At 47.7% G+C, this 27,935-nt stretch overlaps 10 protein-coding genes across 16 annotated transcripts; 2 read left to right on the plus strand and 8 right to left on the minus strand.

The window, feature by feature from the left end:
• Positions 1 to 15: 15 nt before the first annotated feature.
• Positions 16 to 812, minus strand: LOC136186345 (small ribosomal subunit protein uS9-like). The gene is made up of 5 exons (XM_065973646.1): positions 689 to 812; positions 531 to 632; positions 385 to 481; positions 278 to 325; positions 16 to 223 (listed from the first exon to the last, which is right to left on the minus strand). The coding sequence occupies exons 1-5, from the start codon at positions 728 to 730 to the stop codon at positions 78 to 80; spliced, it is 435 nt and encodes a 144-aa protein (XP_065829718.1). The 5' UTR covers positions 731 to 812; the 3' UTR covers positions 16 to 77.
• LOC136186336 (aminopeptidase B-like) lies at positions 792 to 8,891 on the minus strand. Of its 2 annotated transcripts, none has more exons than XM_065973632.1 (19): positions 8,755 to 8,891; positions 8,608 to 8,699; positions 4,885 to 5,160; positions 3,503 to 3,721; positions 3,324 to 3,433; positions 3,075 to 3,269; positions 2,831 to 2,869; positions 2,687 to 2,733; positions 2,499 to 2,625; positions 2,350 to 2,412; positions 2,166 to 2,279; positions 2,023 to 2,107; positions 1,833 to 1,927; positions 1,708 to 1,778; positions 1,526 to 1,655; positions 1,423 to 1,473; positions 1,255 to 1,362; positions 1,107 to 1,191; positions 792 to 1,043 (listed from the first exon to the last, which is right to left on the minus strand). In XM_065973632.1, exons 3-19 carry the CDS (start codon positions 5,039 to 5,041, stop codon positions 886 to 888), a joined length of 1,854 nt encoding a protein of 617 aa, XP_065829704.1. In that variant the 5' UTR covers positions 5,042 to 5,160; positions 8,608 to 8,699; positions 8,755 to 8,891; the 3' UTR covers positions 792 to 885. The 2 variants fall into 2 exon arrangements, with proteins under 2 accessions (XP_065829704.1, XP_065829705.1); XM_065973633.1 differs by having other exon boundaries at positions 8,844 to 8,881.
• Positions 4,403 to 8,006, plus strand: LOC136186339 (collagen alpha-5(VI) chain-like). 2 transcript variants are annotated; one of them, XM_065973639.1, is made up of 4 exons: positions 4,403 to 4,544; positions 4,604 to 4,742; positions 5,804 to 6,269; positions 7,094 to 8,006. In XM_065973639.1, exons 3-4 carry the CDS (start codon positions 5,843 to 5,845, stop codon positions 7,708 to 7,710), a joined length of 1,044 nt encoding a protein of 347 aa, XP_065829711.1. In that variant the 5' UTR covers positions 4,403 to 4,544; positions 4,604 to 4,742; positions 5,804 to 5,842; the 3' UTR covers positions 7,711 to 8,006. The 2 variants fall into 2 exon arrangements, with proteins under 2 accessions (XP_065829711.1, XP_065829712.1); XM_065973640.1 differs by lacking the exon at positions 4,403 to 4,544 and adding an exon at positions 4,566 to 4,595 and having other exon boundaries at positions 4,647 to 4,742.
• A 340-nt stretch (positions 8,892 to 9,231) lies between the features above and the next one.
• On the minus strand, positions 9,232 to 10,794 carry LOC136186340 (protein enabled homolog). 2 transcript variants are annotated; one of them, XM_065973642.1, is made up of 6 exons: positions 10,662 to 10,794; positions 10,276 to 10,606; positions 10,113 to 10,218; positions 9,947 to 10,056; positions 9,802 to 9,890; positions 9,232 to 9,741 (listed from the first exon to the last, which is right to left on the minus strand). In XM_065973642.1, the coding sequence occupies exons 2-6, from the start codon at positions 10,446 to 10,448 to the stop codon at positions 9,368 to 9,370; spliced, it is 852 nt and encodes a 283-aa protein (XP_065829714.1). In that variant the 5' UTR covers positions 10,449 to 10,606; positions 10,662 to 10,794; the 3' UTR covers positions 9,232 to 9,367. The 2 variants fall into 2 exon arrangements, with proteins under 2 accessions (XP_065829714.1, XP_065829713.1); XM_065973641.1 differs by having other exon boundaries at positions 9,802 to 9,893; positions 10,662 to 10,791.
• A 30-nt stretch (positions 10,795 to 10,824) lies between these two features.
• Positions 10,825 to 11,605, plus strand: LOC136186346 (protein yippee-like 5). Its single transcript, XM_065973647.1, has 6 exons — positions 10,825 to 10,973; positions 11,042 to 11,085; positions 11,145 to 11,184; positions 11,241 to 11,309; positions 11,356 to 11,388; positions 11,443 to 11,605. Exons 1-6 carry the CDS (start codon positions 10,875 to 10,877, stop codon positions 11,506 to 11,508), a joined length of 351 nt encoding a protein of 116 aa, XP_065829719.1. The 5' UTR covers positions 10,825 to 10,874; the 3' UTR covers positions 11,509 to 11,605.
• Positions 11,519 to 14,386, minus strand: LOC136186335 (broad substrate specificity ATP-binding cassette transporter ABCG2-like). Its single transcript, XM_065973631.1, has 15 exons — positions 14,172 to 14,386; positions 14,051 to 14,110; positions 13,718 to 13,988; positions 13,505 to 13,662; positions 13,299 to 13,450; positions 13,152 to 13,244; positions 12,941 to 13,095; positions 12,811 to 12,876; positions 12,674 to 12,762; positions 12,532 to 12,621; positions 12,347 to 12,471; positions 12,136 to 12,290; positions 11,987 to 12,076; positions 11,841 to 11,908; positions 11,519 to 11,792 (listed from the first exon to the last, which is right to left on the minus strand). Exons 1-15 carry the CDS (start codon positions 14,351 to 14,353, stop codon positions 11,639 to 11,641), a joined length of 1,908 nt encoding a protein of 635 aa, XP_065829703.1. The 5' UTR covers positions 14,354 to 14,386; the 3' UTR covers positions 11,519 to 11,638.
• Positions 14,387 to 14,479: 93 nt separating this feature from the next.
• On the minus strand, positions 14,480 to 16,743 carry LOC136186338 (cAMP-dependent protein kinase type II regulatory subunit-like). Of its 2 annotated transcripts, XM_065973638.1 has the most exons (13): positions 16,450 to 16,743; positions 16,338 to 16,391; positions 16,238 to 16,284; positions 15,961 to 16,151; positions 15,843 to 15,891; positions 15,675 to 15,782; positions 15,570 to 15,617; positions 15,449 to 15,502; positions 15,325 to 15,399; positions 15,213 to 15,278; positions 15,046 to 15,103; positions 14,918 to 14,986; positions 14,480 to 14,690 (listed from the first exon to the last, which is right to left on the minus strand). In XM_065973638.1, exons 1-13 carry the CDS (start codon positions 16,697 to 16,699, stop codon positions 14,560 to 14,562), a joined length of 1,200 nt encoding a protein of 399 aa, XP_065829710.1. In that variant the 5' UTR covers positions 16,700 to 16,743; the 3' UTR covers positions 14,480 to 14,559. The 2 variants fall into 2 exon arrangements, with proteins under 2 accessions (XP_065829710.1, XP_065829709.1); XM_065973637.1 differs by having other exon boundaries at positions 15,675 to 15,891.
• A 53-nt stretch (positions 16,744 to 16,796) lies between these two features.
• On the minus strand, positions 16,797 to 21,523 carry LOC136185579 (uncharacterized). 2 transcript variants are annotated; one of them, XM_065972743.1, is made up of 19 exons: positions 20,483 to 21,523; positions 20,208 to 20,291; positions 20,090 to 20,155; positions 19,946 to 20,039; positions 19,514 to 19,894; positions 19,428 to 19,467; positions 18,931 to 19,002; positions 18,751 to 18,873; positions 18,639 to 18,695; positions 18,478 to 18,585; positions 18,281 to 18,423; positions 18,024 to 18,221; positions 17,926 to 17,973; positions 17,757 to 17,870; positions 17,625 to 17,697; positions 17,454 to 17,564; positions 17,322 to 17,402; positions 17,103 to 17,269; positions 16,797 to 17,043 (listed from the first exon to the last, which is right to left on the minus strand). In XM_065972743.1, exons 1-19 carry the CDS (start codon positions 21,468 to 21,470, stop codon positions 16,905 to 16,907), a joined length of 3,087 nt encoding a protein of 1,028 aa, XP_065828815.1. In that variant the 5' UTR covers positions 21,471 to 21,523; the 3' UTR covers positions 16,797 to 16,904. The 2 variants fall into 2 exon arrangements, with proteins under 2 accessions (XP_065828815.1, XP_065828816.1); XM_065972744.1 differs by lacking the exon at positions 17,757 to 17,870.
• Positions 21,481 to 22,870, minus strand: LOC136185580 (solute carrier family 35 member E3-like). The gene is made up of 6 exons (XM_065972745.1): positions 22,380 to 22,870; positions 22,209 to 22,319; positions 22,087 to 22,146; positions 21,937 to 22,035; positions 21,804 to 21,886; positions 21,481 to 21,753 (listed from the first exon to the last, which is right to left on the minus strand). Exons 1-6 carry the CDS (start codon positions 22,761 to 22,763, stop codon positions 21,564 to 21,566), a joined length of 927 nt encoding a protein of 308 aa, XP_065828817.1. The 5' UTR covers positions 22,764 to 22,870; the 3' UTR covers positions 21,481 to 21,563.
• LOC136185578 (myosin-14-like) lies at positions 22,840 to 27,929 on the minus strand. Of its 2 annotated transcripts, XM_065972742.1 has the most exons (21): positions 27,558 to 27,929; positions 27,422 to 27,508; positions 27,214 to 27,354; positions 26,999 to 27,091; positions 26,874 to 26,951; positions 26,713 to 26,820; positions 26,541 to 26,657; positions 26,361 to 26,489; positions 26,179 to 26,307; positions 25,977 to 26,132; positions 25,884 to 25,922; positions 25,719 to 25,829; positions 25,564 to 25,664; positions 25,430 to 25,511; positions 25,322 to 25,369; positions 25,222 to 25,275; positions 25,010 to 25,156; positions 23,254 to 24,945; positions 23,114 to 23,191; positions 23,000 to 23,057; positions 22,840 to 22,950 (listed from the first exon to the last, which is right to left on the minus strand). In XM_065972742.1, exons 1-21 carry the CDS (start codon positions 27,852 to 27,854, stop codon positions 22,898 to 22,900), a joined length of 3,798 nt encoding a protein of 1,265 aa, XP_065828814.1. In that variant the 5' UTR covers positions 27,855 to 27,929; the 3' UTR covers positions 22,840 to 22,897. The 2 variants fall into 2 exon arrangements, with proteins under 2 accessions (XP_065828814.1, XP_065828813.1); XM_065972741.1 differs by having other exon boundaries at positions 25,322 to 25,511.
• Positions 27,930 to 27,935: the final 6 nt, after the last annotated feature.

Consider the following 27,935-nt stretch of genomic DNA (forward strand, 5'->3'; position numbering starts at 1 on the left):
GCTGTCACACCTATATAATCAACGACTTTTCTTTATTAGAACGTGACGTCGGTTACACCACAAAAAAGCGTTCGATTTTAGCGATAAGATTTCTGGTAGCGAGACCGAGCGCCAGGACCTCCAAACTTCTTTGGCTCGGCACGACGAGGATCGGCAACGAGAAGGGTTCGATCGTATTGGATCAAAATATCTTTGATCTCTTTCTTCGACGCTTCGTCCACGACTAAATTATTTTCATTCTATGGCTAATCAGACCGTATGATTTTGCACTACTCACATTTTTGGTAATAAGCTACGAGAGACTTGGAAATCGCCTGTCTAATAGCTGATACAGAAAAAATATTGGGAATAATATTTACGTTTTTTTCCTTATGTGCGCTGTACCGTATATTTGCGACGTGTGACCGCCGCCGCGAACTCGAACGCGTATATCGACGCCCGCAAAACGCTCTTTTCCCAGAAGAAGAATGGGTTCTTCGACCTTTATCGGACGATAAATCGAGAAAATCGTCGAGAGACGCGTCTTTTACCTTGAAGCGAAGGGTCTGAGGTTCGACGTGCTCCAGTGGAACGCCGTTGATGCGTAGAAGACCGCGACCGCGCTTGCAGTGGGCCACAGCGGTAGCCGTTTTCTGTGCGCGACATAGAGTTGATCGCAAAAGGGGCCCCGGCCCGTTCTCGCTCTTACTTTGCGACCGAAAACTTGAACTGATTGCTGACCGGACGCCATATCGCTCTCGCTGAGGTCTCTTCAGTCGTAGACAACGATGTTCTCGCGAGGAACGACCACGAGGAGAAAAAGAAGCAAATGCGCATGCGTGAACGCTCACAACAAAATTGACGTACAGCCAGCGCTAAGAAAATAGGTTCTCCGTCGTACATTTGTCACTTTTTCATGTCGTCAAGAAGCCTTTCAATTCTCTCCCTCACTTGAGCATGAATGAGATTCTTCGTTTCTTCATAAGCTTCTAGGGCGAGTTTTTTTGCTTCTGCAGATCCGTTGACCAATTCACGATAGATCGGGATTGTGTATTTCTGCTTTCCTATCACATTCACATATATAGTTATAGCCTGAGTTATAGTAGTGTCAGTCTTCATTTTGTCACCTTGCGAGAGAAGGAACGCCTTCACGTTAAAAAAATCGTCTGTGTAGTTGCCTTTGATAGTGATTTGCGACCAACGCAGTCGAATCTAGAGATAGCCCCCCACCAAAAACCGGTAGCATTTATGCAGTTGTTTGTGGCAACAGCTCACTTCTGCATTATGGGTTCCAGAAATGAACGGATACGTCGTAGCAAGAGTAGCGAGAGTCTGAGCCGGAACAGAAACCTCAACTAATAGCTGGTCCAAAAAGTGAAGCTTCTGTAAACACAATTAGACTCCTATTTCCTAGAAAGACACAAAAGGGGCTTTCTAATATACTTGATACGTAGGCCACTTCTCAAGGGCCCCCACGTCGGGCTTCTCTTCCTCCTATTAGATCCATTCAACAATCGCGCGCTTCAACATTGCATTGCATGCCTACAGGTAGTTTCCCCAGCCAATAAGCAGCTAATTTTTCGGCGGGCTTTGTCAATGATTCGCCTGCACTGAGGTCTGGGTAGTAGGGAGGACTGCCTGGCGTGTCCAGCCAACGGCTGAATTCGAATCCTTCCCTAAAAAATAGAAACGCCTTGAGAGGAAAATCAAAATGCGCAGCGTTCCCACGTTGACTCGACTCCCTTGAGATGAGGAAAGTATTCGAAAAAGAATTTGAACAGATCGTCGGAGAGAACGCTCTACGATGCAAAGGTCTCTCGATAAAGGGAATTTTCACAGTCTAACAAAAGAACCTTGTATTGAAATTTCTGGACGTAGGCTCTAAGAAAGGCGTCAAATGTCTCGTCTGAATCCGTCAAGCTTCTCAAATAGCTCACAAAACAGAAGCCTAAAAATAGGCCGTAAACAACCGCGGACTGATCCCGTGGCATCCTGTCTGGAATGAAAGACCCCCCCTCTCCCTGCCGACGACTCCCTGTTTACCTTTCTCATAGGGCGTTTCGCAGTAAGTGTCGTCAGGATCGACGTCGGGACTCAATATGACGCGAAGCCTCGTAAGATTCGGTTCCTCCAAAGTGGTGCAAACCGAATCAATGCACTGTCGCATCGAGCGCCGATCGACTTACGAGATGCTCAAGATCTCGCTTGAGAAGGGCTATGCCCGTCGCCGCTTCCAGACACGTATAGTCCTTTCCCAGCAACTCGGTGCAAATTCGCCGCTGGGCGTACATTGTAAACCCCTGCGGAGGTACATCCAATGTAAGCATTGGGCGCGCCACTACTAATTCATGTGAGAGCGACGCGACCCACCTCGTTCAGATAGAATTCGCTCCAGCTACCGTTGGTGACGAGATTACCAAACCAACTGTGTGACTGGTTGTATTGTAAACAGAGAACAATGGGAAAGTTGGTTGGTCACAAGAGATACGGTAATACCATGACCGCGAGCGCGCGCTTACGATTTCGTGCATGACAACGTCGGTGAGAGAGCGATCTCCCACGAGGAGAGTCGGCGTCACAAACGTCAGACACGGATTCTCCATTCCCCCGTAGGGAAAGGAGGGAGGCATGACAAGAAGATCGTATCTAATTGATCAGATTCGTTCAGTCAGTCGCGAGTCCCTCCGTATATAAATAGGTACAGTACCTATCCCAGACGTATGGACCGAAGAGGCGTTCCCCCGTTTTGATGTACTAAAAAAGAAAAGAAGAAAAAAACGGTTCGCTGCCAAACTGACGGGGGAGAGAGGAAGCGGCAAAAAAATAGACAGGCTAATCGATCGAATGAAACCTCTTCGGTGACACCATCAAATTCATTTTGAGCTTTGTCCTAGAAACGGGAGAGAGAATAACTAGATATGCACGCGCGGAAGAAAAGTCCGACACGACCATTAGATACCAATATCCTCCCCGATTGCCACGACAACAAACAGGCATCCATACCAAGTTAGAACACGAGCAGGCGACTCTACTTACGCCGACCGACACGCGGCCGCCGCGCGCGGCCACCTGCAATGCTTCAATCGACGACTTACCAGCATGCAGGGCTCGGTCCAAACACGGCTTCGAGGCCCAATCGGTGCCGACACGATGTCCCCGGCAGCGAGAGCGACGAGATAGACTGGCACGGAGATTTTCATGTCGAAGCGATATTCGAGTCGGCCGTCTGGCAGTTTGACGGACGGCGTCCAGTGGGAGGCACTCATGACGACATTGAATTCGGCGGCAATCTTAAAAAAGACATAGAGTTGAATTAGAAAGAGTCAAGGGAGTCGTGGTCCTACTTTCACTGTGGCAGACCATGTACTCTTCACAGCCGGCGAATCAAAGCACGGAAAGAATGTACGATTGAGAACAGACTGGCCTTGAGTGTAAAGATACGGCAATTTCTTTCCTATAATGTAACCAATGAATGAACACGAAAGAGACCGGCCGCGGCCCCCGGGGTACGTGTGTTCTCTACCAGCCGTCTGTTCCTTTTTCAGCCAATCGAACGCGTTTCCTGAGCCGGCCACGAACGTGATGACAAGCGTCAACTCGTCGCGACGACGAAGCGATTCGGGAAGAGAAATGTGAAGTGCGGAGCCGTATTTCGTAAACGGTCGAATATCGAACTTCAACGGGATGCCGTCGTCGTCGACGAGAATCTGTTTCACATCGATGTCATGGGAGTCTAGCACGACTAAAAAGAAGAGGAAAACGATTGAGACTTGGACGCGCGGCCGCAAAGTAGTGCATGACGCGGCGCGGCGTCGGGAAAAAAAAAGCGCACGACCTCAGGTCTGGTCCATTACAATAGACAATCAAATGACAAAAAAGGCGAGCCCGTGAACGAGATAAACGGACAAATTTTGTAATTGAATCAATACGACATTCAACGATAGTCCGTCCCCCCAGCACGCGAGGAACGCATTTAGGGCGTTTTTGCTTCGTTGAGGAAAACGGTTTATCGTGCAGCTTGGCTTCTCGGATCGTCGACGTCATGCAATTTCTCGGAAAGATCGCGCGCGCGCGCGGGGGAAAGGTGAACGAACGAATCGACTTCGCGTCGTTTAGAGCGCGGGAAATGCGAACAAATTTGCGCGCCGCCGATTTTTCGGACGCTTTGATGGAAACGATGAACACGCGGGCGCGATGCCAGTCCTAACCGCGTTAGCGAAGTCCTCCGATTCAACTAATCACGCCAATTAGGCTGGTACAAGCCAGTAACAATATGTTGGAACGAGTGATACCGGGGGTACGTTCCTCCTAATCGACTAATACATTCGCCCACCGAGTTTCATCATCGGCGAAGCGTTTTCGGCTCTTTTACAAGCGCGTTTGCGGCTAGCGTCGCCGCCGTCGCCGCTACGACGAACGCACGAGCGGCGTGTTGCCGGCACGCGTGTGAGGCGCATGCGGGCCAGGAAAACCACACCCATATCACCCCCCCTGGACGGGGGAAATACGGATGTTGAGCGAATGCCCCGCCTATCTAGAGCACTGCAAATCGAATCGTCCGCGAGGCACGGCAAGCATGATTCTCGCGTACGCACACGATGCTACATTCCATTTCCGTGCGTAGCCCCACAATGCTAGTTCGATATTACGACAGTGCGTCCCATTAGTCTTTCATTCACCACGTCACCGGCGAACTACACTTTGTACCGGATCTGGTACCATATCCAACCTCAACCGAACCGTTATAACAGCAATCTCCCAAGGTAAAGGGGGGGGGACTCGAGGGGAGGGGGCTCCTCAGTTAGAAGACCTCCGACGCAAGCGTTATACACAGTAGTAACCCGTATTGCAAGGAAGAGTTAGGCTTAGTCGACGAGTTTTTACTACTTGCCAATGCGCACTTACGTTCGTTTGCTTCGTGTTCGACGCGTTTCTTCACCGTGAGACGTTCGGTTCCGCTAACCCGTTTTTCTTCAAAAACGATGTCGAAGTCACAGTGATAGTGCGTCGGCTCGAAAACGTCCGCATTGGCGACCGACGAAGGATCGGCCGGTTTCGCCATCTCGATACGGGGATGTGCGTAAGTAGATCCTGACGTATCGTACGCAGCAACGGAAGCTACTACTAGTAGGTGCGGAAGTGGGTGGCATCTTTCATCGCGTCCGACCCTTCCACCTGGAACTAAAAACGCTGCGTCTAAAGTGCTCGCACACACCAATGAAAAAACCTAACTTGCCTCCTAATAAAAGAACACTTAGCTACTCGTAATCGCGCTGATCAGTGACGCACGACGGGTCGGACGTCGCCAATGCACATTTCGCCTTTACTGCCCTTTATGCGAGCTCCGTACGTGCTGCACGCGATATCAATTTGCACGAGAGTTTACGTTTCGCTTGCACGACCCCTACTAAGGACGCCCAACGGTTGAAACAAAACGCTCCCGCCGCCCTGTCGCCGATTTTGAATTTAGCATAGCGGAGGAGTTCTCTATGACTACTAACCGTGCGAAAAGCGGCGGTGCGGTTTCACTCCCCGCGCCGTGTGCGCGTAGCTAAGGACTAAAGGAGCGAAGATGCTCCGGGCTAAGAGCCGTTTCTCTGGCACTTGTCGGAGGACCCTTCCGAAGCCGCGAGACGGTCACTTGTGTTCGTGCGGTTCGCGCTAATGCAATTTATAATTAGCGTCCCTATCGCTCGCATCTATATACAAACAATTAGAGGTGATTTGTTTGGGGCGATAATATCGCTCCTCCTCCTACGTGAGGCAACCTACATATACAGAGACTCGCCGGAGGTCGTGCGCATAAACGATCGTTTCGCTGCAGGTCGAAGACGTACGCTCTTCTTCGAGACGAGAAAAAAACATGTTCGCCTTTTCAATCGATCGCCTCCTCATCGGACTCTCGTTCCTACTCGCCGCTACGCCGGGACCGCTAGTATTATGCGGGCTGCCGAAGCGAGGGAATCAGTACCTATTTTCCTACCGAGAAAATACATATTCCAAGGCTATACAACGACTCGTCGAATCTATCTATCCCGACAAGGAACCGACGGCCTCGGAGCAACCCACGCAGCCCTCCGATCCTCAAACGCCTGCAAATGCAAGCGACAAAACTCAGGGGGGCAGTCGGTACGACTGCACATGGGCCGAATGGTCGGATTGGGGACCGAAAACAACGCTATTCCGCTGCGGTCACCGCGTGCGAACCAGGCAACGCAAGCTCATTCAGGGCAGCACGGAGCACCCGAGCGTGTGCTACGGCGGTGCCAAACACGAAGAGAAAACAGACTGTAAGTCGAATAAAAAGACCCCGTTCCATATCGCACCTCGTCGCCCGCCCGCCCGCCCGCCCGCCGGTACCCTCGGGTTTTCTGCGAATAGCGTAGGAGACCGTGGCGACGGCAGCGATAAGAGATCCCCCTCGAGCTCTTACCGACACCTCGCTGCACTTCGCTCTAAATCGCCTTTTCTCCACGCGACAGAAACGCTGCCGGGCGTCCCAATAACAATGATCGTAATTGCGCCTCGATTTGTGTGTTTAGAAAAGCCCTACCTTGCTCGTGTCTAGTCTAGTTCTCCCCTTTTCCACCCTTCTAGCCGACCTAGAGATCGCACGACAAATTCCCGCGTAGCTGGGCAGGGTATCCCGCCCCAAACAAACGATTGACAACTCTATCCCCCCGCAAGTGCGATCGAATCTAATAGAGACCGCGCGTATCCCCGTCTATATTTCCATTCGATTAACGCTTCGGTTGGTCTTATCACGCCGTGGGAGACAGTTCGATTTCCCCCCATGCAGTCGTCATTACAGATGACGGCTTTCTCGATTGAACAACTAAAACGCCAAACACCGTCTACCGCACCTCAATTTTCAAGTTAGACGCTGTTTGCGTTGGGAAGGGAGGTGACAATTACAAACGTCACACCCAATCCCAAGAGGAGGAACCTTCCGCAAATACAGGACAGAAGTAGTTTTACTTTGGGCCCTAGTTAGGTATTAGCATAAGCGTATTCCGTTACGTCAGGACCCCACTTTTACGCTTCCGCTTCTCACCTGACGTTTCCATCCACGTGGCAATTCCCATTATTCATATTTGACGTTCTTCCTCCTTAGGCAACGACCCGGTGTTCAGCGAACAACAGCAGCTGTTCGATAAGTACTTCTTTCGAACTATCAAGCACAACGGCTCGCAACGACGACGTCCCGTCGAACTCCTCTTTCTCGTCGATCGCACCAACTCGCTCCAACCGCACGAATTCGGACGCTTACTGAAGGCAACAGCTGAACTAACGAAAAAGCTCCAACTGGGAAACGACAGTCGCGTGGCACTCGCCACCTTTTCGCGCAACACCCATTTAGACATTCCTTTCACAGAGGGCGGTAGTAACGTCGCCGAAAAAATTGCAAAAATAGACAGAAAAACGACGGGCATCGCTAACGTTCAAAATGCGCTCGAAGTCTGTCGAAACGCGTTCAAGAAGGAACGTCCCCACAAGCGACGACGCATTCTGTTACTTTTGACCGACGCCAAGCCAAAAACCGACGTCAAAATGAAAAAAGTCCTCGATGAGTTGCAGCTTGAGCAAGAAGTCGAAATATTTGTCGTCGGATTTTTTAACATGGACGAATTGAAATTGAGGGAAATTAGCTCGCATCCGAAGAACGAGCACACATTCTACTTTAAATCGCCGAGACACGTTCGAAGAATGGCAAGTAATCTTATCAAGTGAAACGAACCCCCCTGAGTCCCATCCACCCATTTCAATAATGCTGACCGAGGGCAAGCTGGACTCTTGTCCCCCCTCCCCTTACTTCTTACTTCTTGCCTTGGACACACAAACGTAATGCATCCCCGTGCAGCTCTACTACAAATAGTTTTCTCTCTAAGTCGCCTTGTGCTTGCAGCTAAGACTTGCTTACTATTCTAAGGACGAAAGTGCTACTCCGTCTGTTTATAATATACCGTATTTTTACAGAGATCTCTATGACTAATGAAACGTTTAAATAAATGATAAATAAACCCCCACGTTGCCTATACGGATATCATGTATTGCGGAAATGCCAATATGGGGTTGGGCCTGGGGTTGGAGACTACAACGTCGTCAGGTGGTGTGTGGGCAAGAAGCGACGGGGCGTCCACGGAGATCAAACAGTATGTTTGCGCCTCTCAATGGCAATAGAGTCGTGCCTAATGAATACACAGCAGAAGGAGTTTTGACTGTTCTAATCGTGTTGTTCTTCTTCTACAACTTGTGTGACGCGATTACGCTTATCGTTCAGCGACCCGGGGGATTTACACTGGGAGTGGGAATAAATCAACGTGCACGGATCGTCGCCATGTGAACAGAGAACAAGGCCGGGGATGTCGTTGTGCTTGCTAAATATACGTGCCGAATATTGATTTGATTTAGAGGTTAGGTAATTGTTTTGTCAGACACGCGGCGAATCAAGCAGCTGATCGGGGGGAGACACAGCAGCGCGTGATATCCGGGTGTGCACGCGCGGCATTTTCATTGAAAAGTGCCGGGTGAAACGGGTGAAACGACAAAATGTTGAAGAAGACGACGAAAAGGGTACGATCGAATTTCTCGTGCAAGCCCGCACCCAGTTGCGACTATTTTTCTTACGGTTCGACGTTCTTCGTCGCCAGGCGGCCGAGAAAGCGCAATCCAACGACGAAAAGGTCTTCAAAATTCCTCCGAATCGCCAATCAAGCGAACTAGCGCAAGAAAAAAGGCAATTACAAAAAAAAAAAGCGCGTTGTAAAACAAAACCGTTTCCGCGGCGCCCAAAAAGAGGCCCCGTCGCAGAAAAAACGACATCCGCGATTGGATGCGAAGTTCTCAACGAAAAAGTACAGCACCTCGTCGAAGGATTGAACCGAAAACGAAATCGCGACGCCGAAGCATTGTCAGGTTAGCGCGCGAGACGCTACGTCACCCGGAATCTTCTCTAAGTTTTCTAAAGACTTCAAGAAGGATATCGAAAAGCAGGCGTCGAGTGCGTACGCGTCCGTCGAACAAGCGATCGTCGCAATATACGAGACCAATAGCAAAATAATTCATGAAAAAATGCCAGAACTTCTCGCCATATTGGAAAGAATTGGTAGAGAGATAAAATTTCCCCCCTTTTTTTCTGAGCGATTATTTCCTGTAGCGAAACTCGAAAATGAGCTCAAACAAGTGAAGACATCCCTCTCCCTTCTCTACAGTAATGAAGCATAATAGAGACTCTCTTGCTTGTCCCCAAAGTGGTGTAAAAAATATTATTTCTGTGAATGTCTTATATCTAAATATACTGCACTGTACACGCCACACTTTCTACTACGCGCCACACTTTCTACTACGCAAATGAGAGAAACTCTTGACTGTCTGTGCCATTTTTCCTCTATGGGTCGTTCGCCAACTCTCTCTTTATTCTCAGCGATGGAAACCCCATTTCTCTTTGAACAGTTCCATAGAAGATTCTATCAGGCCTGTCATTGCAGCTATCCGAGCCGTCCCCGCGTTCGGACAGCTGCACGCTGCTCGCGTTGCTATCCGGACTCGAAGGAGACGAAGGAATAAAGATGCAGGGTAGCAAGGGGGGCGGCCCCGATGACGGAACGTGGGATGCAGGCGGCGGAGGCGGAGGCGGAGGCGGAGGCGTGCTAAGATAGAGAGGTTGAGTTTGAGGTGGAAAGATGCCGTGATGATAAATTTGAGGCATCGCTTGGTTGTGCGGATGCATGTGGTAGACATGTACAGGCTCATAATCATAAACTAAATAAGTAGAATAAGTTAGATATACAGTATCTCATTTCCTTTTTTTGTGCATCGTACCGGGTTGGTGGTATTGGATTGGATGATGGCTGGGTTGGATGATTTGGGGAGCGATGACGCGGTGAGGCGGCACCGCTTGCAACGCCGCGCTGCTGTGCAACAACGCAAGGTTAGATTCGCAAGAAGAAAAAGATTGAGACATTACTTTCTTTCTTGATCTTCGGTCAAGTATTCGAGTTTCGTTTCTAATCTCAGCTTCTTGTCGCGCAACGTGTCTATTTCTTTCTGTCCGCTCGACTCGCGCGTTTTCAATTGCTAAAAAAACGATTCCCCTTTCCTATGCCCATCTCCGAGCCCAGCGTCAAACTCACATCGATTTCCTTTTTCGCCGCGATGAGCACGTCTTTCTGCGACGTTCCGTCGGCCATTCCCAGCGTCGTTGTCAGCCGCTTTAGATCTCCGCGCAAATCCTTACGTCTAAACGGAATATTTTTACGACGTCCAGAGATTTCTCGAAATAAAAGACGAGCTTACCGTTGCTGTTCCATGACATTGTGCTTTAGTCGCCCGTCGGGGGTCTCCCTCATCCGTCCCGATCCCGATCCCCGTCGATTAGCGCCTCTCGACGACGGCACTGGGGCCAGGCGAACTTCCGATCCTAAATCGGTTGTCGCTGGAGACAAATCGAGCGTTGATTCGGTGTCCATGTGCGGAAGTGAGATCCGGCCTTCTCGATGAACTGCGCGGACGTGACTGACGTGGATGGCGTTCGATGCCCATTTTACAAGCAACAATTCGAGCTAGTCGGTCGCTTCGAGGAATCCTCGTTCGAGAAATCGGTCAAGGAATACGTATTCACGTGCGCCTGCACTCTTGGTATACCATATATGGTCATTTGAATAACTAAGGCTTCGCCTTACCAACGCTGTTCGCGAGATTTCCGCTCGGCGATAAGGCTGCCGAATAGAAATCTCGTGCAAGAGATCGAGTCTAAGAAATGCGGGGTTTCTTGGGATCGGGGAGTAGGGAGAATCGAAGCGCGGAGAGCAGCCGTGACATCCTCTGGGCTAGCGCGCGGTCACACGCTACGTCATCAACCGAAGAGAAAATAGCCTCATTGTTGCCTTTAGATAATGGGGAGAATATTTCTCGATCATCCCGGCGGAACGCGGCTTTTTTCGTGTGGCAACTGCGACACCGTCTTGACAAATCGATCTGAACTGATTTCGATGGTACAGTACGAGTCGACGCGGCGTAGAGTGAGACGAGGGATCTTTCGTCATACGACATTTCTCTCTAGCGCTTCACGGGAGCGACAGGTCGTGCCTATCTCTTCAACAAAGTGTAAGAAAGCCTCGTCATTCAGAGCATCCGGGGACTTGTACGCTTCCGATTTCTTTCAGGGTCAATCTGAGATACAGCGAAGTTCAAGATCGAGTGATGGTGACGTCTAGGGCACGCATGAAAATAATTTGGCCGACACATGTTTTTTTGTTTAGTTGACTGGGCGACACAGGGTTCGTGACGTCTCATGTAAGAGCTGCAATATTCGTCTTGGATGGATCTACGTAAGGAAAACCAATCCGGTCTTCGAAATAACTTGATTCGATGTAGGAATTTGCTACGGAGGAGGCTCAACGATATAAGGTAAATAGAAATAGATACATTGACATAATTATAAAGGTACAAATGAATGCGTAGGAAGGTCGTGTGATACTTGAACGAGCCCTTGTAACAGAAAGTGAAGGTTTTGAAGAAAACGACTAAGAAAATACTTTAGTATGATATGATGACAGATAGATAGATAGATAGATAGATAGATAGAGAGAGAGACGATAAGAATAAAAAACATAATTCCCATTGACGTGTGTCTATGTCTTCGCTGCTGAAACGTCTCTTACTTGGTTTTTCTCATCAGAACGAGGCGAAGGTAGGTCAGGAAGAGCACTCCGACGAGAATGGCTCCGAGAGCAATTTGCGTTATCCAGATGTTGCTGGTAAATCCTTGACTGTCGAGATAGTCCGTGCCAGTCATGTTACCAGGATGAAGGCTACAAATCATAGATCAAATCAAAAAAAAGTTGGCTTTTGATTCTCACCAACTGCCATTGATCCTGTCCTTAGAAGGACAAAATTCCATGCCTTTCAATTCATTTGTACTCAATCCCTAAAAAAGATGTTAATTAATTAATTAATTAATTAATTAATTAATTAAAAAGAAAAGTGGATAAAGAGTGTCGTTCACCTCCAAACCGTAGCGAAAAATACTCAGATAGTTGAACCAGCGAACGGCTGACGGAAGAGTCTCCAAGTTCACAAGGAGACCACCAAAAAGCTGTTCAAATCAATTATTAATAGTCCATTTTCGCTTGGTATATCGACTGAGCTGCTTACCATGCTGAAGACATAAATCAGAGCTAAAAGAAGCGTTGCGATTGCCTGCGTCGAAACCAAAGAACTCATGAGAAACGCCATGCTGCATGCAGCCAGCGTCGTTAAATTCAAGTCCAAAACGAAAATAAAAAACTTATCGACGTCAGGTGTTAGACCTAAGAATAGATGCGTCCATGCCCACAATACATAATTACTATTTCGCTATATATACCTATCATCCAGTAGGTAATTGAGGCTAAAATAGTTGTTGGAATGATTCTCAAAGGAATGACGTCGCAGATGACTTCAGCAAAGAAATAGGCGGATACTCGATAATATCCACTAAGACTTTCGTGTCTGGCAAAAGCAGAAATATAAGCCCATGGATCTCTGTCAGTGCCATTGAGACTTTCTTACTTGAAAATCGGCCTCATGCTGATGAATATTTGCACGGCTGACATGTTGGCAAAAATCATGTTCATGATGAGAAAGAAAAAGGCGCCGACTCTGTACAAATTTTTTCAAAAAAATCGTTTATCTTGCCCGGTTGACATCCCACCTGTTCTGTATTCCTTTCGAGGGATTTGTATCAGAGAGTTGAAAGTAGATTCCTCCGACAAGCAGCCCAAAAATAACAGACGTAATCCACTGCAGCGAAATCAGAGTATGAAAAAAAATGGCCAAACGCTCGTTCACCTGAAGAACTGAGAGCATGGGATTTCGAAACAAATTTATAGCCGTCCTTTTGGAAACATAAAACAGCTAACGTAAAGTAAGAAAGTCTTGAGTGAGTGAGTGAGTGAGTGAGTGTACACATCACGCTGACCTGATACAGAAAACCTGTCGCATATCCAGTCGGCTGAGCGCTCCTATCAAAAGCCGTTTGATTAATTGAAACCACCGAATTTCTGTGTTCTTCAATGCTGGCCAAAACTCCTTTGTGCGCAGGAGACGACGCGTAGTTTGTAGCCAATGAGAGAACTGAGAAAAGAAATAAGGAAAACGCGTCTCTTGAGTGCAGTTACCGCCGCCTGTACCGGTCTGATCCTCGTCGCCCTTCGTTTCGGCCGCTTTTTGAATGACGTCCAGGAAAAAGTCAGCTGGATTTTCGCGATCCTCACACTTGTACCCTATTTGAAAAACTTAAGGTTTCTGACGTGTCAGTTCTCTCGCAAGTCTCTTGCCGTTCGCCGCCATGAATTCCAACGCACGTTCCGGATGACCGTGAAAAATCGTCCGCCCGTTTCCAAGTAGTGTCAGACTGTCGAATAGCTTAAAAATCGCATAACGCGGCTGATGAATGGAAAAGACGATCGTCCGGCCTCTTCTCGACAACCTAAATAAAAATAAAAATTCGTATATAGAAGCCAGCGAAGTGCCGCCACGCTACTGGTGCAGAAGCCTCATAACGGAAACGGCCGTAAAAGCGTCGAGCCCCGTCGTTGGCTCGTCCAAAAATAGGACAGAAGGCGACGTAATCAACTCCATGCCAATGTTGGTTCTCTTTCGCTCTCCCCCAGATATTCCACGCATCATTTCAGTACCAATCTATAATGTAATTATTGATTTTATTATCTCTTTTTAATTAAAAGTCTTTATATACTTTGGATTCGGCGACATCTTCAAGTCCTAGCTCGTTTATCACCATGTCAACGCGAGCCCGCTTCTCTTTTTCTCCTATCGAGCGCGGAAGACGCAAGGCGGCGGAAAATTGCAAATTCTCTCGCACAGACAACGTTCCCATAATGATATCGTCTTGAATGACGTAGCCCGAAATGCATTTGAAATTGGTCGGCAGAGGTCGTCCGTCGAGAAGAACCTGACCGGCTTTCATGCCGCGAGCATCTTTTCGACCAGCAAGAATATCAAGTAGACTATATATAATAGACGTCATCGTGACCCCACTAATTAGATAATGACGTAGTTTTAGTCTGACGTTGTTTTTCCGCTGCCTGTTGGGCCGAGAATTGCATTCATGCCGCGTCTCATGATTCCACTGTTAATTGAAGTGTAATTGGTTCCTAATTGGTCTGTGATCCGGTGTTTTCTTGTCCTACCTGACGTCGTGAAGGATCACTTTCTCTTCTGATGGACGACATGGTCCTTTGTTTTGTACGCGCACCGCGTAGACGACGTTCTGATAGGACAGCGTCGCGTCGGTTGAATCTTCGCCTGATCCGTATCCAGAAAGACTGCCTGGTTTGAGAAGAGACTCGTGCGCCGAGCTTTTGTTGGCCATAGTCACGCTCGTCTAATTAGCGGCTAACGCGCGGTGCTAAAAACGTCGAAGACTTCAGAAACGCACGCGTGAAGCGGCGCGAACTCACGTGCATTGCGATGGCCCACAGAGATAAAAATACGAAAGTCAGGTGCGCGTGCTTTATATTTATATTTGCACACACTTCACAGATTCCACTGTACATCAAAGGAGTGAAACCAATGTATCTATTTTGCTTCTGTGACTTCCAACGACGAGCCAAACAAATCGACCAATTGCTGTTCGTAGTGCTCAAAATTTCTCTTCATAATCTCCATGCAGGGACCAAGAAGCCGCTCAAAGGCCTCCACATCAAGAACTACAAAAAAAAAAAAACCCGTGATCACTGTTCTAGCTAGAATTTATATTAGAATTTTTAAAATAAACAGCATTCAGTGAATTTTAAAATGTTTAACAGGTCCCTAATGCTTATATGGTACACAACACAGTTGTATAATAATAATAATAATAATAATAATAATAATAATAATAATAATAATAATAATAATAATTCAGATTAAATTTTTTTCTAAGCAGAAAACTCACCAGCACAAGAAACGTCTCCCGTAGCATACACAGATGCCGCCCTTGGTTTGTGCGTCACCAGAGCAAGTTCTACAAACAAACCACAAGCAATCAAATCCCTGATTGAGAACATTGTATATTATCCATACCTCCAAAGTAGCCGCCCTTTGAAACTGTTGTCAGTTCTACTTCCTTGCTGGGATCATTCTAAAAAATCAAGAGACGAGATGTTAATCAATACACTAATTAAAGCCTGAAAATTAAAAATTATCCTTGACTTTTCAATTGAATTGAGCATATGCTTATTATCACTTACAATGTCAATCATGGAAATCCTCACCGTGCCCTTTTCCATCAAGTAAAACGCATCAGCGTCATCTCCCTAATCGAAACAGTAACATTTCAAAACCCATTAATGGAATACGTACCTGTTTTATGATGCACTGGCCATCAGCAAAGGGTTTCGACTCCAACGCATCAGCCAGTACCATTCGTTCATAACGCTAAAAAAACAGCTCATAAAAGAAGAGACAGTTTCGTTGGATAACTAACGTCTAAAGACTGGAGCATGGGAACGGATTCTAGAAACGTTTCATATAGTCGTCGCTAGGGAAAGAAAGAAAAAAACGCGCGTGAAGACAAAGACGAGACGAGACTCGTACTCCAAGCTCACTTTGTTAAACGCATTCTGGAGAACTATTCTCCTAAAAGTGGTTCGATCCTACAGAAATCAAATAGACTAATAAGATCAAGTAGTGTAAAAAAATGATTTATGTACCAAAGCCCATAGAACGCCGTCTTCTCTACAAATAATCGTCGCCGCTCTCGGAGTGTTGTACATCAAAGCCAATTCGCCAAAACTCCCCGAATTGTCATAGGAACCGACCTGAATAATAAATAAATACACAATCAGGAATTTAATTAAATCAATTTCCTCCTCCCTCACATTTTTCGCCGGTTCGCCTCCGCTCGCAACCAAAATATCATAAACCCCACTAAGCGAAATGAGAAAAAAAAGTCGCTCTCCCTCTTCTCCCGTTGGGGGGCCCCCTTCCCCCACTTACGAATCGACAACGTAGAAATTATCGCCGTCGTCTCCCTGATCGATAATGTGTTCGTCGGCGACGACTCGCCGTTCGAACATGGCGTCGAGAACCTCTTGCAGTTGCTCGGAATCGAGCGTGCGAAAGAGAAATATCGTTTTGACGACGTCCATGAGCCGACTGCGCTGTTCGTCCGTCTTCGGATGAACGATCTGAAGGGGGAGACGCATATCCGCATATTTTTCGTTATGATCGATACACGCGTTGACGTCTGCTGTCGCGCGCGAAAGGGGTTCACCTTTTCTGAGACGTCGCTCTCGTTCGGCTGAAAGGGCTCGGCTGACACTGCGAATTGTTCTCGTGAGAGCGACGTTAGTGCCAATAAGTCGTCCGCTTACCCGACGATCGACGGCGACGGTTGAAATTGGGCGGGAGAACGACTTCGTCGTCAGCTGAACCGAAACGCGCGTGAATTTTTTTCTAGTTCAGTTGCTACACAACGTGATTTACGATGGGTCGTTTCTTCGGCATTTTCTTTGCTGATCGGCGCCTCGGTTTGGGACTTTGTCGCGTCGATCGACGTCGTTGTCGAGCACGTCGCTCCCATTTCGTTCGCCTTTTGCGCTTCTTTTTCCTTGGCGTGAAGAGCGCCGAAGTACTCGGCAGCGAATTCGACTATGCTTGCTGGCTTGGAGCGAAGTAGTTCAACGGTAAAGTCCTGGAGAAGCTCCGGTAGACCTTCTGGGATCAATGGGTTCATCTGAGTGTCCGACAAGTGAGATAAGTGTCGCTTCGGCGGATCGGAGGGCGTCAACGCGATGACGTCACCGTCAAACTGCCCTATCAAAAAAGAGAGATAAGCGCACGTGACTTCTGTTTAGCGCGAGATTAATTAAAATACAAGAAGAAAAATAATCAGTTCAATACAAAAATATGCACCAGAATGGTTAAAATAAACACATCTTTCAGGCATTGCTAGGCGACTGTGCCTTGGCTCTGCTTGTTCCCAGAGAAGCATGTATACCGAATAGCTGTCGCTCAGAAGACAAAGATTTAGTAATGAAGGTAAGCGCCGAGTGTGCTCTTTCAAACGGAAGTTCTCCCCTGTTTATTCACAACAAATAGTCCACCGTTTTTTCAATTGAGTGCACGCTAGCCATTACCTTGGCGACGTGGGACTCTTCAGCTTTGGCGCTTCGCTAAGCCGATCCACGCTACCTGGACTCACCCACGCCTTTTCCAGCGAACGACTTCGCGATCGGTCTTGTCCAAACCGAAAATTCGACGGCAGAAAACGACCCTTTTGAAAGTCCTCAGCTGACTTGTTCACCTGGGGCAAAGAAAAATTCGATTTTTTCAGCTGCAATGCTAGTCAGACCTACCTGCTTCAAAAAGTCTTTTTTCATGCTGCTGTACCCGTTGAATATCCTGTTGGCAAAAAGAAGCTTCGCGTCCTGGTAAATCTAAAAAAAAATTTTTGAATTGACGGGATTAATTGTGACGCGTTGACATACGAAAATCATTCCTGGAACAGCGTTGTGCCGCTTTCGAAGCATCGGAACGTCGCCTCCTTCAGCAGCACACGCTATATCATAGCGAACGATGCGAAATAAGTCGGTTGAGCACTAACAAACAAGCGTACCGTGAAGAAAACAGCGTTACAATTACAGTACTATGGTGCGTACGGGTTTGATACGATTCTTATTTCTACTGTAGTAAATTCTCTCGAGCATATCCCCAATTCCTGTTTCGTCTGGCCTGCGAAGGCAAACGGTTTGATAAGGGAAAGTTAAAACGGCTTTTCTGCTCCTTCCTACCCCATTGAACTATCGCACACGTAGACAATAACTATTTGATGCTTGGGCATCTCGTGAAATATGAACTGGTCATAAACTTTGTCGAAAATCAAAGGAATTCGACGAGGGTCGAATCTTCCAACACATGCATGCAATCGGCTTCAGTGCGCCTCAAGCAAGATCCGCTTACCTGATAACTGAATCACATCCCAATCGAATTCGAACGGCCGTAGACAAACTAAACAAAAAGAAAATAGGAACGCACGACGAAACGTTTAACGGCAATACTCCTTCGCTCCTCGCGTATCCGCGGGAGTTGCCGTCAGTCGCGTTACTGGGCGACTCGCGCCGTCGGCGGACGGCGGACGCTGTCTACTCGGAGACGAGGACGATGCTAGATCGCGAGCGGGCGACGAGCGCGGCGAACTGCGCGCCTTGATGCCGAGAGTCGTGCGATAGTGACTCATCCAATCGTCGACGAGGAGCCTGAAGTCGTCTTTACGGTGGCGTGGCAACGAAAATGGGGTACGTCGCTTTTCGCTTACTTGACGGCTGTCTGCATCGTTTCGAGATCTTTTTCGCTGTCCTGAGCGTCGTTCAATTCCATTTCAGCCGCTTCGTCGGGGAGACGAGGCGCGATTTCGACGTCCTCGCCGACGGACGGCAGTTGCGTTGGAACGCCTTCCTCCTTAGTAGTTCTATCGTCAAGAAAGCGGAGAGAGGCAATGTTTTTTTCGTTTACCGGCTTTATTATGTTCACGCGAGGTGCCGTAATAGACGATTTCTTTGATCTGCTTCGTCTACGACCCTGATTCGAATTCTGGGTCGCCTGAAACGCTTCCATGTACATCTGAACGAGAGAAACTCTGTTACATTCTAATGAGAAGAAGAATATGATCCTACTTCCTGTGCAGTACGAGAAGTAAAGGGTAAATTCGTTTTGAGTGAATCTGCTTGGAGCTTTAGAAGAGAAAAGCGTGATTTGAAGTATTTCAATAATTGTGACCATATTCACCTTCACGGAAAACGATTTCTTTGGTACTGCAGGCACCTGATACTTAACTATTTCCCCGCTACAGGTAAAGAAAAGTGTTATCGCGGTCTTCCCAAGACAACGCAGCTGAACGAAATCGTTTAGCTAAAACAAAAAAAACATAGATAGAGAGAAGGCATCATACGTACGTATAGGGCCCACCTCAATTGTTACTGATGGCTGCAACTTCGTGTCGTCTTTAGGCCATTTCCACCGTCTGGTAATGAAACCATCCTAAGAGAAAATAGGACGTGTGCGCAAATAAAAAATTGGACAGCCCCTAGCTGATTTTATTCGGACGCTATCTCTCTTTTCTACCTAAAATTACAAGTCGCGTCGGATAGCTCAGCTGCATCAACGACTAAACTTATTAGTCATCGTATCCCGTCTCAATCTCAATCTCTATCTACCGTCCTTCAGTAAGTTGTGCCTGCTTTGGGCCGAAGACCGGATGTTATTTCAGACAATGACAGTTTACCGTCAACTACAGTGGTACAATAATGAACCTAGGCAGTTCACTGAGTGATAGCTATGTTATGGTTAGAGTAGCGCGTGGCCTATTTATCTAAAATATGGAACTCTGCATCAAGAGATCCACAACAGGGTCACGTAAGACGTTGTAGAGTGTCCCATTGTGGGTTTCGCGCTACTAAAATTACCTCATCATGAAGAACACCTCCGTCTTTATCCATTGCCAATCTAAAAACTACGTAAAACCGTACAACGCTCTGCGACGATTAAACACCTTAGATTCCCCGTCTTATAGTAACAAAATCCTTGGCCGGACGGAAGAAAAGTTCCAAGCATTATTCCCTCCTCATCCAAATCGTAAACGTACGTGTACAATCCGCCACGACCGGCGCCGGCTCGCGTCGAGCAAATTGCCGTTTGACCGGATGGATAGTACGTGATTCGCGTTCCATCAGGCAGCTGACAGATCAACCATTTCTCATCGTTGAGACGCTCTTCCTCGGACGGCAACGTCACGCCCAGACGTTGAGTCCGAGCTCTTTGCATTCGCCTTTCGAATTTCGCTCGCGCCGAATCGAGTTTTGGTGGAGGATAGTGCCGAATTTCTAGCGGTTCCGTGTGACCCATCTGCTCGGCTTCTTTCCTCTCTGATTCCCTGAGAAAAAGAAAAATCAGTCTGAAAGTATTTAATTAATTGAAGGGCTACCTTTCTTTTTGGAGTTTCTTTGATCTTCCCTTGAGCCACTCAATCATGGTCTTTCTCTCCGGATCGATCGTGTCGCCAGGCTCAAGTACCCAGCCTAAAGTAGAGCATAGTTCTATGAGAGATAGACCCAATTGATGACTGCACCTCGTTCCACGGCAATTTTAGAGCACAACGAGAAATTGATGGTCTGAAGAGGTCCACGAAGAGTTGCTAGAAGCAATAAAAATGAAAGCCTATTTAACCTGACGTCCGCTTTACTTACCGTCTCGAAAATCTTTCAATATTTCTTCATGACGTTCGTGGGGTCCGACACTGACTTTCTTCAGAGCATCAGCAGCCTTTTCATCTAAGGATATTAAACGAAGATATCTACTATCACCCGTTCATACAGGGGGTGGGGTTGCGGTTATTTTAGGCATGTTTCTATTGAACTAGGTGTGTGGGAGTTGTGAAGATGTCAATGCCCTAAGGTGTTTAATTAATTAATGTAACTACCGTTTACAAACCCTTTAGACAATTTTAATTAAAAACACGTACCTCTATCCGCTTGCGCATACACCTTATATCTTTCTAGTCGCGTCCGCGGATTAAATCCGGGTCGTTTCCCGACGTTGTCACCGATTCCGGCCATCTTCGATTCTCGATTATAGGCCAATATTCCCGGACCATTTCCCGCCTCTCCGCCGTGCTTCGCCTTCACGACGTCGACTTCGCTTGGAGTGGCGTCCAATTCGAAAATGGAGTCGCGCAGTGTCATCGCGACTCCGCCGCCACTAGATTTTCGTCTCGTTTCAATTGTCGGCAACGCGACGAAGTCGGCGTTTGTTCGCGTTGCCGGCGAAACTCGACGTTTTCTCATTGACGACATTGCGCGATAGCTCGTCGTTTGCCACTTGCGTCGAACGACGCGCGTCTCTTCGATCAGACTCGGATATCGCGCGCGCAAGGACACCTGAAGGTTGTCCGGGAGATCGTCCGAGGTTTCGATTTCAGTCAGGTAGAGAACTTTCGACAATTGTTGTAGAATGCCTGTCGCTGCAAATTTAGCCTCGTCGAAATTGTACTGCTCGCGATAGTCCTCGTCGCGATCGATTTCCTTTTCGGCTTCGACGAGAATTTGAACGCGAGACGCGGTTAGCGCGCGCGCCGCTTCGGACTTGAGATCGTGCCGATGCGAAATCGGTTTTTCGCACGCGCCTTCCGGGCTCGCTGGCTCGTCTTCGTTCGGCGCGCGAAACGATTTCTCGATATCGTTCCACTCCTTGTCGAAATCGAAGCGCAACGACGTGTCGGTGCCTCCTTCGATTCGAAAAGGCTTCTCCACGTGCGATGGGGTCTTCCTGCGGCTCTTCGATTGTTTTCGCTGATTGTGGACGTTCGGTAGAGCCGATTTGCGTCGTAGGCGATAGATCGCGCTGTCGGGACGCGAAAGATAGGGTGTTTCGTCGATGTACTTCTTCGTTCGACGTGGCAACGGGCGACGATAGTTCTTCTGATCGAAAAAGAAGCACGAATCGCGGGACATCGTCGTCACGAGTCCATGTTGTTGTTGTTCTTCTGTCCGTTGTCCCGGACAGACGCGTATCCCGGCTAGCGCGCGATTAGGGCCTATAAATTCTTATAAATTCACGTGGTTCGCTCGATTTGCTTTTCGTCTCTGATCGGCCATTTTGAAGTGGGTATATAGGATGATTCCACTTAGCGTGAGTGCAATGCCAAGTAGCTGATTCACAGATAGGCTGTCTTCGAATATGAGGTATCCACCAAGGAGTGTTATGCAAAATTTTAGGTGTCCAATCATGTTGTATCTAAAAGAAACTGCTTCTTCAATCGTATCTCTGAACTGTTCACAACTCACGTTACTGGTGACGTTTTCCCAATAATGAAAAAAATTGATAAATTTACGGAAAAGGCGATAATACCAGAAAGACAAACTGCAAGCTAAACGTGTTTAGTGAGGTAGAGTGCAATCTTTGGAGTGAAAGACGTACCAAAGCTGAGATTGACCAAGATCCAAACACACCTCCCTGAGCGAAAACAGGTTCAACAAACACAATAACTCCAACGAGAAGCAAGGCAGACATAGGAGCCTAGAAAATCCCTGCAAGATCTCAAAACCAAGATTTAATTAAAGGCAATACCTGATAGTAGAGAAGCTGCATTGAATTGACGTCCAGTTCCTCCTGCTTCGTACCGACCCACTAAACAAGGAGACAACGATATAGTACAATTATATTCTTCTGGGTTTGCTGCACTGCTCTACTATTTGATATAGTGACGTAACCAGCACACCAATTCCAGCGTAGATTGTCCCACGCATGTTGAACATGACGTCGTAGTACGAATTCAAAAAAGCGCCAATAAATATTGGAATCTAGCATCACGTGTGACGACGAATGAATGATTGTATGACGAAGAACGCGAGTGTTCTCACGATGGTCAACTTGACTTTCGTTGAATATCGTCTGCCGTAGAAGTAGACGTGTATGAGCACGATGCAGGGCGTTGTTAGAACTTTTGCGAGCTGATACGTTCCAACCGTGTTGTTCTGCAGCGAGAGATTCGTGAAGACGACGAATCCGCAGAACGTCAATGACAGCGGCAGAACGCGAACGATTTCGAGTCTCTTCGGACGAAAGACGCCAAGCCAGGCGCAAATTTGAAGGCCAGCGTACGTCGCGATGAAGTGGAAGCACGTCAACGAGATGTTAGGAAAACCGTACTTGACGTAAAGCCATTTGTTGACGAATACGATCGATATGGAGGAGATGAGGTTGATGGAGAGGCTGAGGATGAGCTGATATCGACCAGATAGCATATTTTTTCGGATGCGGTTTGGAAATTTGTGGCACAAGCTCCCGTAATGTAATAGATCCCGTACAATTCGTTCGCTGAAAATGTGTAAATTAATTTGTATGAATAAAAAGTCTTACGCTGCAGCTGATATAGTGATTATCGATAAACGTCCATACGTTTCAATTCGCGAATTTCCGACAGAACCCCACCTGAATTTGAATTGAAATTAATACAAACTAACTTCCGCTATTACTGTACCTAAACGCAGTCGCAAATAATTTGCTTGACGTTTCTTCATCTTCAGTTTATTTTTAGCCTTAAAAATCAATCATCACACAGCGCCCAGCCGCCCAGCATCTCCTCGCGTCTCACCTTCTCTCGTTCGACTCGAAGACGTTCTACGCGGCTCAACAGCTCCGCATACTCCTTCTTCAATCTTTCATTCTCTAACTGCCCCGTCGATACACACAAACTATAATTTTTTATAAAGTCTATGAGTAATCGTCCTGTACCTTCACCGTTCCCTCCTCCTCCTCCTCCTCCTCCTCCTCCTTGACGACGGCTTTTGGGGTAGACGCACTCGTCGGCATTTTTTGTTCGTTGACTAGTCGTTCAATATCTCCCTCCAACGACTCCCGTCTCCGCGCAAGACTCTCGTTCTGCTTCAGCAGTCGCTCGACGCTCTCTTCCAACAGACTCTTCTCCGCTTCGAGAGACTGCGTAGAAGAATCAAACGCGTCCTGTTGCCGCCGCCGCTGTCGCCGCACTTCCGTCCCCTTCAATTCTTTATTGACGCGCACGAGTTGTTCGCAGCGCGCCGTCAGTTCCTTTATCTTCGTCACGAATTCCTTGTGCTCTTTCATCATCTCGTCGTTGCTCGCCTTCAGAGCCGCATTCTCCGACGTCAGTTTCGCTTGGGAGTTCTTCAAGGCGACGTTCTCGCGAACGAGTCGTGCATTGGCCGTGCGCAACGCGTCCAACTCGAGCCTCTTCTCCTTTTCCTGTCGCGCCAGTTCCCCTTCGAGTCGTCGCAACTGGAGCGTGCAACTTCCCAACTGGTCGTATAACGAACCGAGTGCCGTCGTCGACTCGTCGGACCGACGTTCGGACGACATCAACTCCCGACATCGTTCCTCGACTCGAATCAGTTTCCCTAAAAGCGTTTCCTCTCGTTCGTCTCTCAGCGCGTCCTTTCGCTCTTTCAACGCGTCGACGTCCGCCGCCAGTCGTCGAATTCGCGCTTCTTTTTCCTCGAGCGCGGCGCGCGTCGCGTCGTTCGTCGCGACGACGTCGCGCGCCGTCGCCGCGACGCGTCGTCGTTCGTCGACGATCCGATCGACTCGCGCCGCTTCGTCGGCGACGAACTCGGCTCCCGTTTCGCCGATTCGACGCAGACACGTCTCCGAATAGTCGAGCCATGTCGCGTCGACTCGACTCGCGATTGATCGCAATTCGTCGCGTTCGGCGACGAGACGATCCACTTGGGCGCGCGTCGATTCGACGGCCTTCTCCTTCTCCTTTCCCAGCACGCGAACGATTCGCTGAATTTCGTTCTGCGCCACCTGCTGAAGCGACTTCACTTCGGCTATGACCTGTCGTCGTTGTTTCAACATCAATTCGGTCAACGACGCTATTTCGGCCTTGTGTCGTCGCGTCTGTTCCTCCTCGTATTTCGCTCGATTTTTCATCGCTTTTTCCAAGTCGTTTTCCTTAGCAGATAGTCGGGCTAAGAGATCGTTCTTTTGATCGTTAATCGTACCCAATAACAATTTCAGTTCGTCGATTTCTTTCGAGTCGTTTTCTTTGGTAGATAGTCGGGCTACGAGATCGTTTTTCTCTTCGTTGACCGTACCCAATAACGATTTCAGTTCGTCGACTTCTTTTCGCAATTCTTCTCGAATCGTCTCATTTTGGCGTTCGAGTCGAGTCTTCGCTTCGGCCGTCGCGTTTGCGGCGACTTTCAGCGTTTCGTACGCGTTCACGTGCTCGTTCAATTGTCGTCGCATCTGCGCCAATTCGTCGTCGCGCCGTCCCGTCTCCTCCCGAATCGTCGCTAGCGATTCGTCCAGTTGATTTCGCAATGCAATCGCCTCGCTCTCGGCGTCGGACAAGGCTCGACTTGCCTTGTCTTTCGCCTTCGAAAGCAATTTGTACGATTTTTTTAACGTCGCCAAATCGTCGTCTCTCCTCTTCAATATGTCGCACTACACACGAACGCGATTTTAACTAATTCGTCTCTAGAGAATGTACCTTTTATTGTGCGTGTACCTGCTTTTCGTAACGCTGCTGCAAGTCGTCCAATTTTTCTGCGAAACGCTGAGACACGTCGCTTCCCACGGAAACGTCCAACTGCTTGAAGCTCACCGTCGACAAATCGCTGGCAACGCTCCAAGATCTGCGCACCTCTGACTGATCCTAAAGAAAAAAAAAAAACAATTTTCGAATCCAGACTAGATTACACAATTCGTGTTTTTTTTCACCTTTGCTCCCTCTTCCAAGGCCAGGGAAGAAAGCGTCGAATTCAATCGCGAAACCTGCGAGAAGTGATAGTCAAACAGCGAGCAACTCTGGCTGGCTTACCTGCTCTATAAGAGACGAGTTCTCCTCTCGCACTTGAGCTAAATCCAACTGCACGTGCAAACATGCCAATTCAAAAAAAAAACGCGCGTTTTTTTTCTTTCTGTCTACCTGTGTCTTATCCAGAGCCGAATTCAGTTGAGTCACGTTTAATGAACTGCCGTCCAAGGCGGCTTTCAATTCCTCGTTATCACTAAAAAAGAGTTTCAATTAAAAAAATTCCGCGGAGATTGCGGTGTGCTGACGTTTCAGCAATTTGACAACGATCTTTCAAGAACGCATTGCCCTGTTTCAGTTTCTCTATAGCTCTAGATTTCTTCACTAGCTGCCCCGTCAAATTCTGCATCTGCAACAGAAGACGTCTGATTTTCCCCCCCCCCACCTCTCGCCTTCATCCAACCTGCTGCTGAGTCCGGTGCGTCACGAGTCGCTCGACTGCCTCGACTTGCTGCTTGAGCTCCGCGATTTCAACACCGGATTGAGCCAATTGACTTTTCAAATGACTCACTTCCTACGATGATGTCCAGACAATAAGAAGACCGACGCGCGTTTTCCAAGCGAATACCGTCAATAGCATCTTCGCCTTTTCCTCGTGTTTTGTCTCCTGCTCGTTTCCAACCAATGTACGAGAAATACTGCGAGAAATTTAAAGTCTTACCTCGTCTCGAAACTTCGCAGCTAGTCGCTCTCGTTCCTGCGTCAAACTGCGCACGTTCTGGTTCGACTTCTTCGTCTCGTTCTCCCAATGCGATGCCGCTCTGATCGCTTCTCTAACGCGTTTCGCATTCTGTTCGGCGCTCTCCTCGAGACTTCCCTAAGAGCGAAATTAAAAGTAGGTTCGCCTTTCAAAATCGACTTGCGTTTCTCAGCGTCAATTCGGTATTTTTCACGTCGGCGTATCGCAACGCTTCAGACACCCTGTGATTGTCATTGAGCAGTCGATCGACGTCCGTCTGGAGCAAACGCCTCTCTTTGACCAACTCTTCAACCTAAATACCACACGGAATTTTGGGATATGTGAAATCGATAGCACTTGTCTAACCCGTCTCGTTTGCTTATTCAGATCCTGAGTTAATTTCTCCACTTCTTCAGCGCGACGCGTTTCGGATTTATCGAGTCTTTGTTCAAGCAATTCGCCGCTTTCCAACTCTTTCTCGTGCTCCATGACCACCTATAATACAATATAAGAATAAGACCCCTGTAATATACTTATAGTATCTACCTGCACCAATTCTTCTTCCTTTCTTTCTGCCTTTTCTTTCATTGCAGCGTACTTCGCCTCCAACGATTTTATTTTCGTCTCGCACGCGGCTAAAGACTCTTTCAGTCGCAAGCACTCCTGCCAAACGAGACTTCAAGAAAAACACATTAGGAAATCGTTAATTATTTAATACCATTTCGGACGATCTTTCTTTTTGATCAGATGTCTGACCGAGTTCGTGCCGTAAGTCGTGCAGATGAGCCATCAATCCTTCAACTTGCCGAGATTTTTCTGCTATCGTCTTTATAATAAAAAAACAAATAAGATGTTTTCTCTACCACAATAAATCCATACTTTTTGAAGATTCATTTTCACGTGACCTTCTCGCTCCAGCTGCCGCCTGAGATCGTCGTTTTCGTTCACGTACTCCGACTAGAGAAAATCTTCGTACATATACATGTCTTCAGATCTTCATATACCAGTGATTTAGATGTGGCATCCAATTCATCTGCCATCTGAGACTGATTCAGGCGAAGCTGCTCATTGGAACGTCGTTCGTGAGCAAACTGATGCTATCGTAAAAACGCGCATTATTACTGAACTATCATCTCCGGGTTTCCTTAACTAACTACAGTTGCAAGGCTAATATTATATCTCTTCTATCCTCTCCCTAGTCTATTCCTTGCCTTCTTACCTCGACTCCTTGTCTGATTTCCTTCAATATTTGCCTCTGCTGCTCGAGTCTCGTCGCTCGTATTGACTCCTCGTCGTCGCTTTCGATCCTCGCGCGTCGTCGAGGCAATTCTTGCCGAAGAACGGCATCGAGCATATCAAGCTTCAATGAAAAGAAAAAAAAGACTTCCAAAGCAACTCGTCAAAAAAAAATTTTTTAAATGTTCTACTTGGCTCAATATTCCATCCTGCCGTACGGCCCCATTAGAAAGCGTTTCCTTCGACGAAGCCGATCTGTCGTTCAGCATGTGGTGAACCTTCGAAGAAATTTCAAGAAAGCGACTTTCTTTTTCTTCTTCTTCTTACCGTTTCGAAGAGAGCCGCTTTTTCTGCGCCGTTTGAGAACTGCTCGACGGCGGTTCGCGGCCACGTCGCGTCGTTTTCTTCGTCGTTTTTCTGCGGTGATTTGCTCTCGATTTCGTCGAAGACGAGTTTTCTCGATGCTACTTGCTTCTGAACGCCGTTTCCAGTCGGAACGCGATGAAGTATCTCCTTTCGGATTGGCGAACGCTGTCCTGGAGTTCGTTTTGGGACGAGTTGAGCCCTGATTCCTCGCGAGGGACGCCGATTATTGCGATCCTCTTTTCGACTTTTCTCGGCCATGACCGATGAAGTGGTCTCGCTAAATTAGCCAGAAAATCGAGTACAAAGACAGAATAGTTCTATCAATTTGAACGGCTCGCG

Source organism: Oscarella lobularis, chromosome 4, assembly GCF_947507565.1.
Source record: "Oscarella lobularis chromosome 4, ooOscLobu1.1, whole genome shotgun sequence".
NCBI classification, from domain to species: Eukaryota; Metazoa; Porifera; class Homoscleromorpha; order Homosclerophorida; family Oscarellidae; genus Oscarella; species Oscarella lobularis.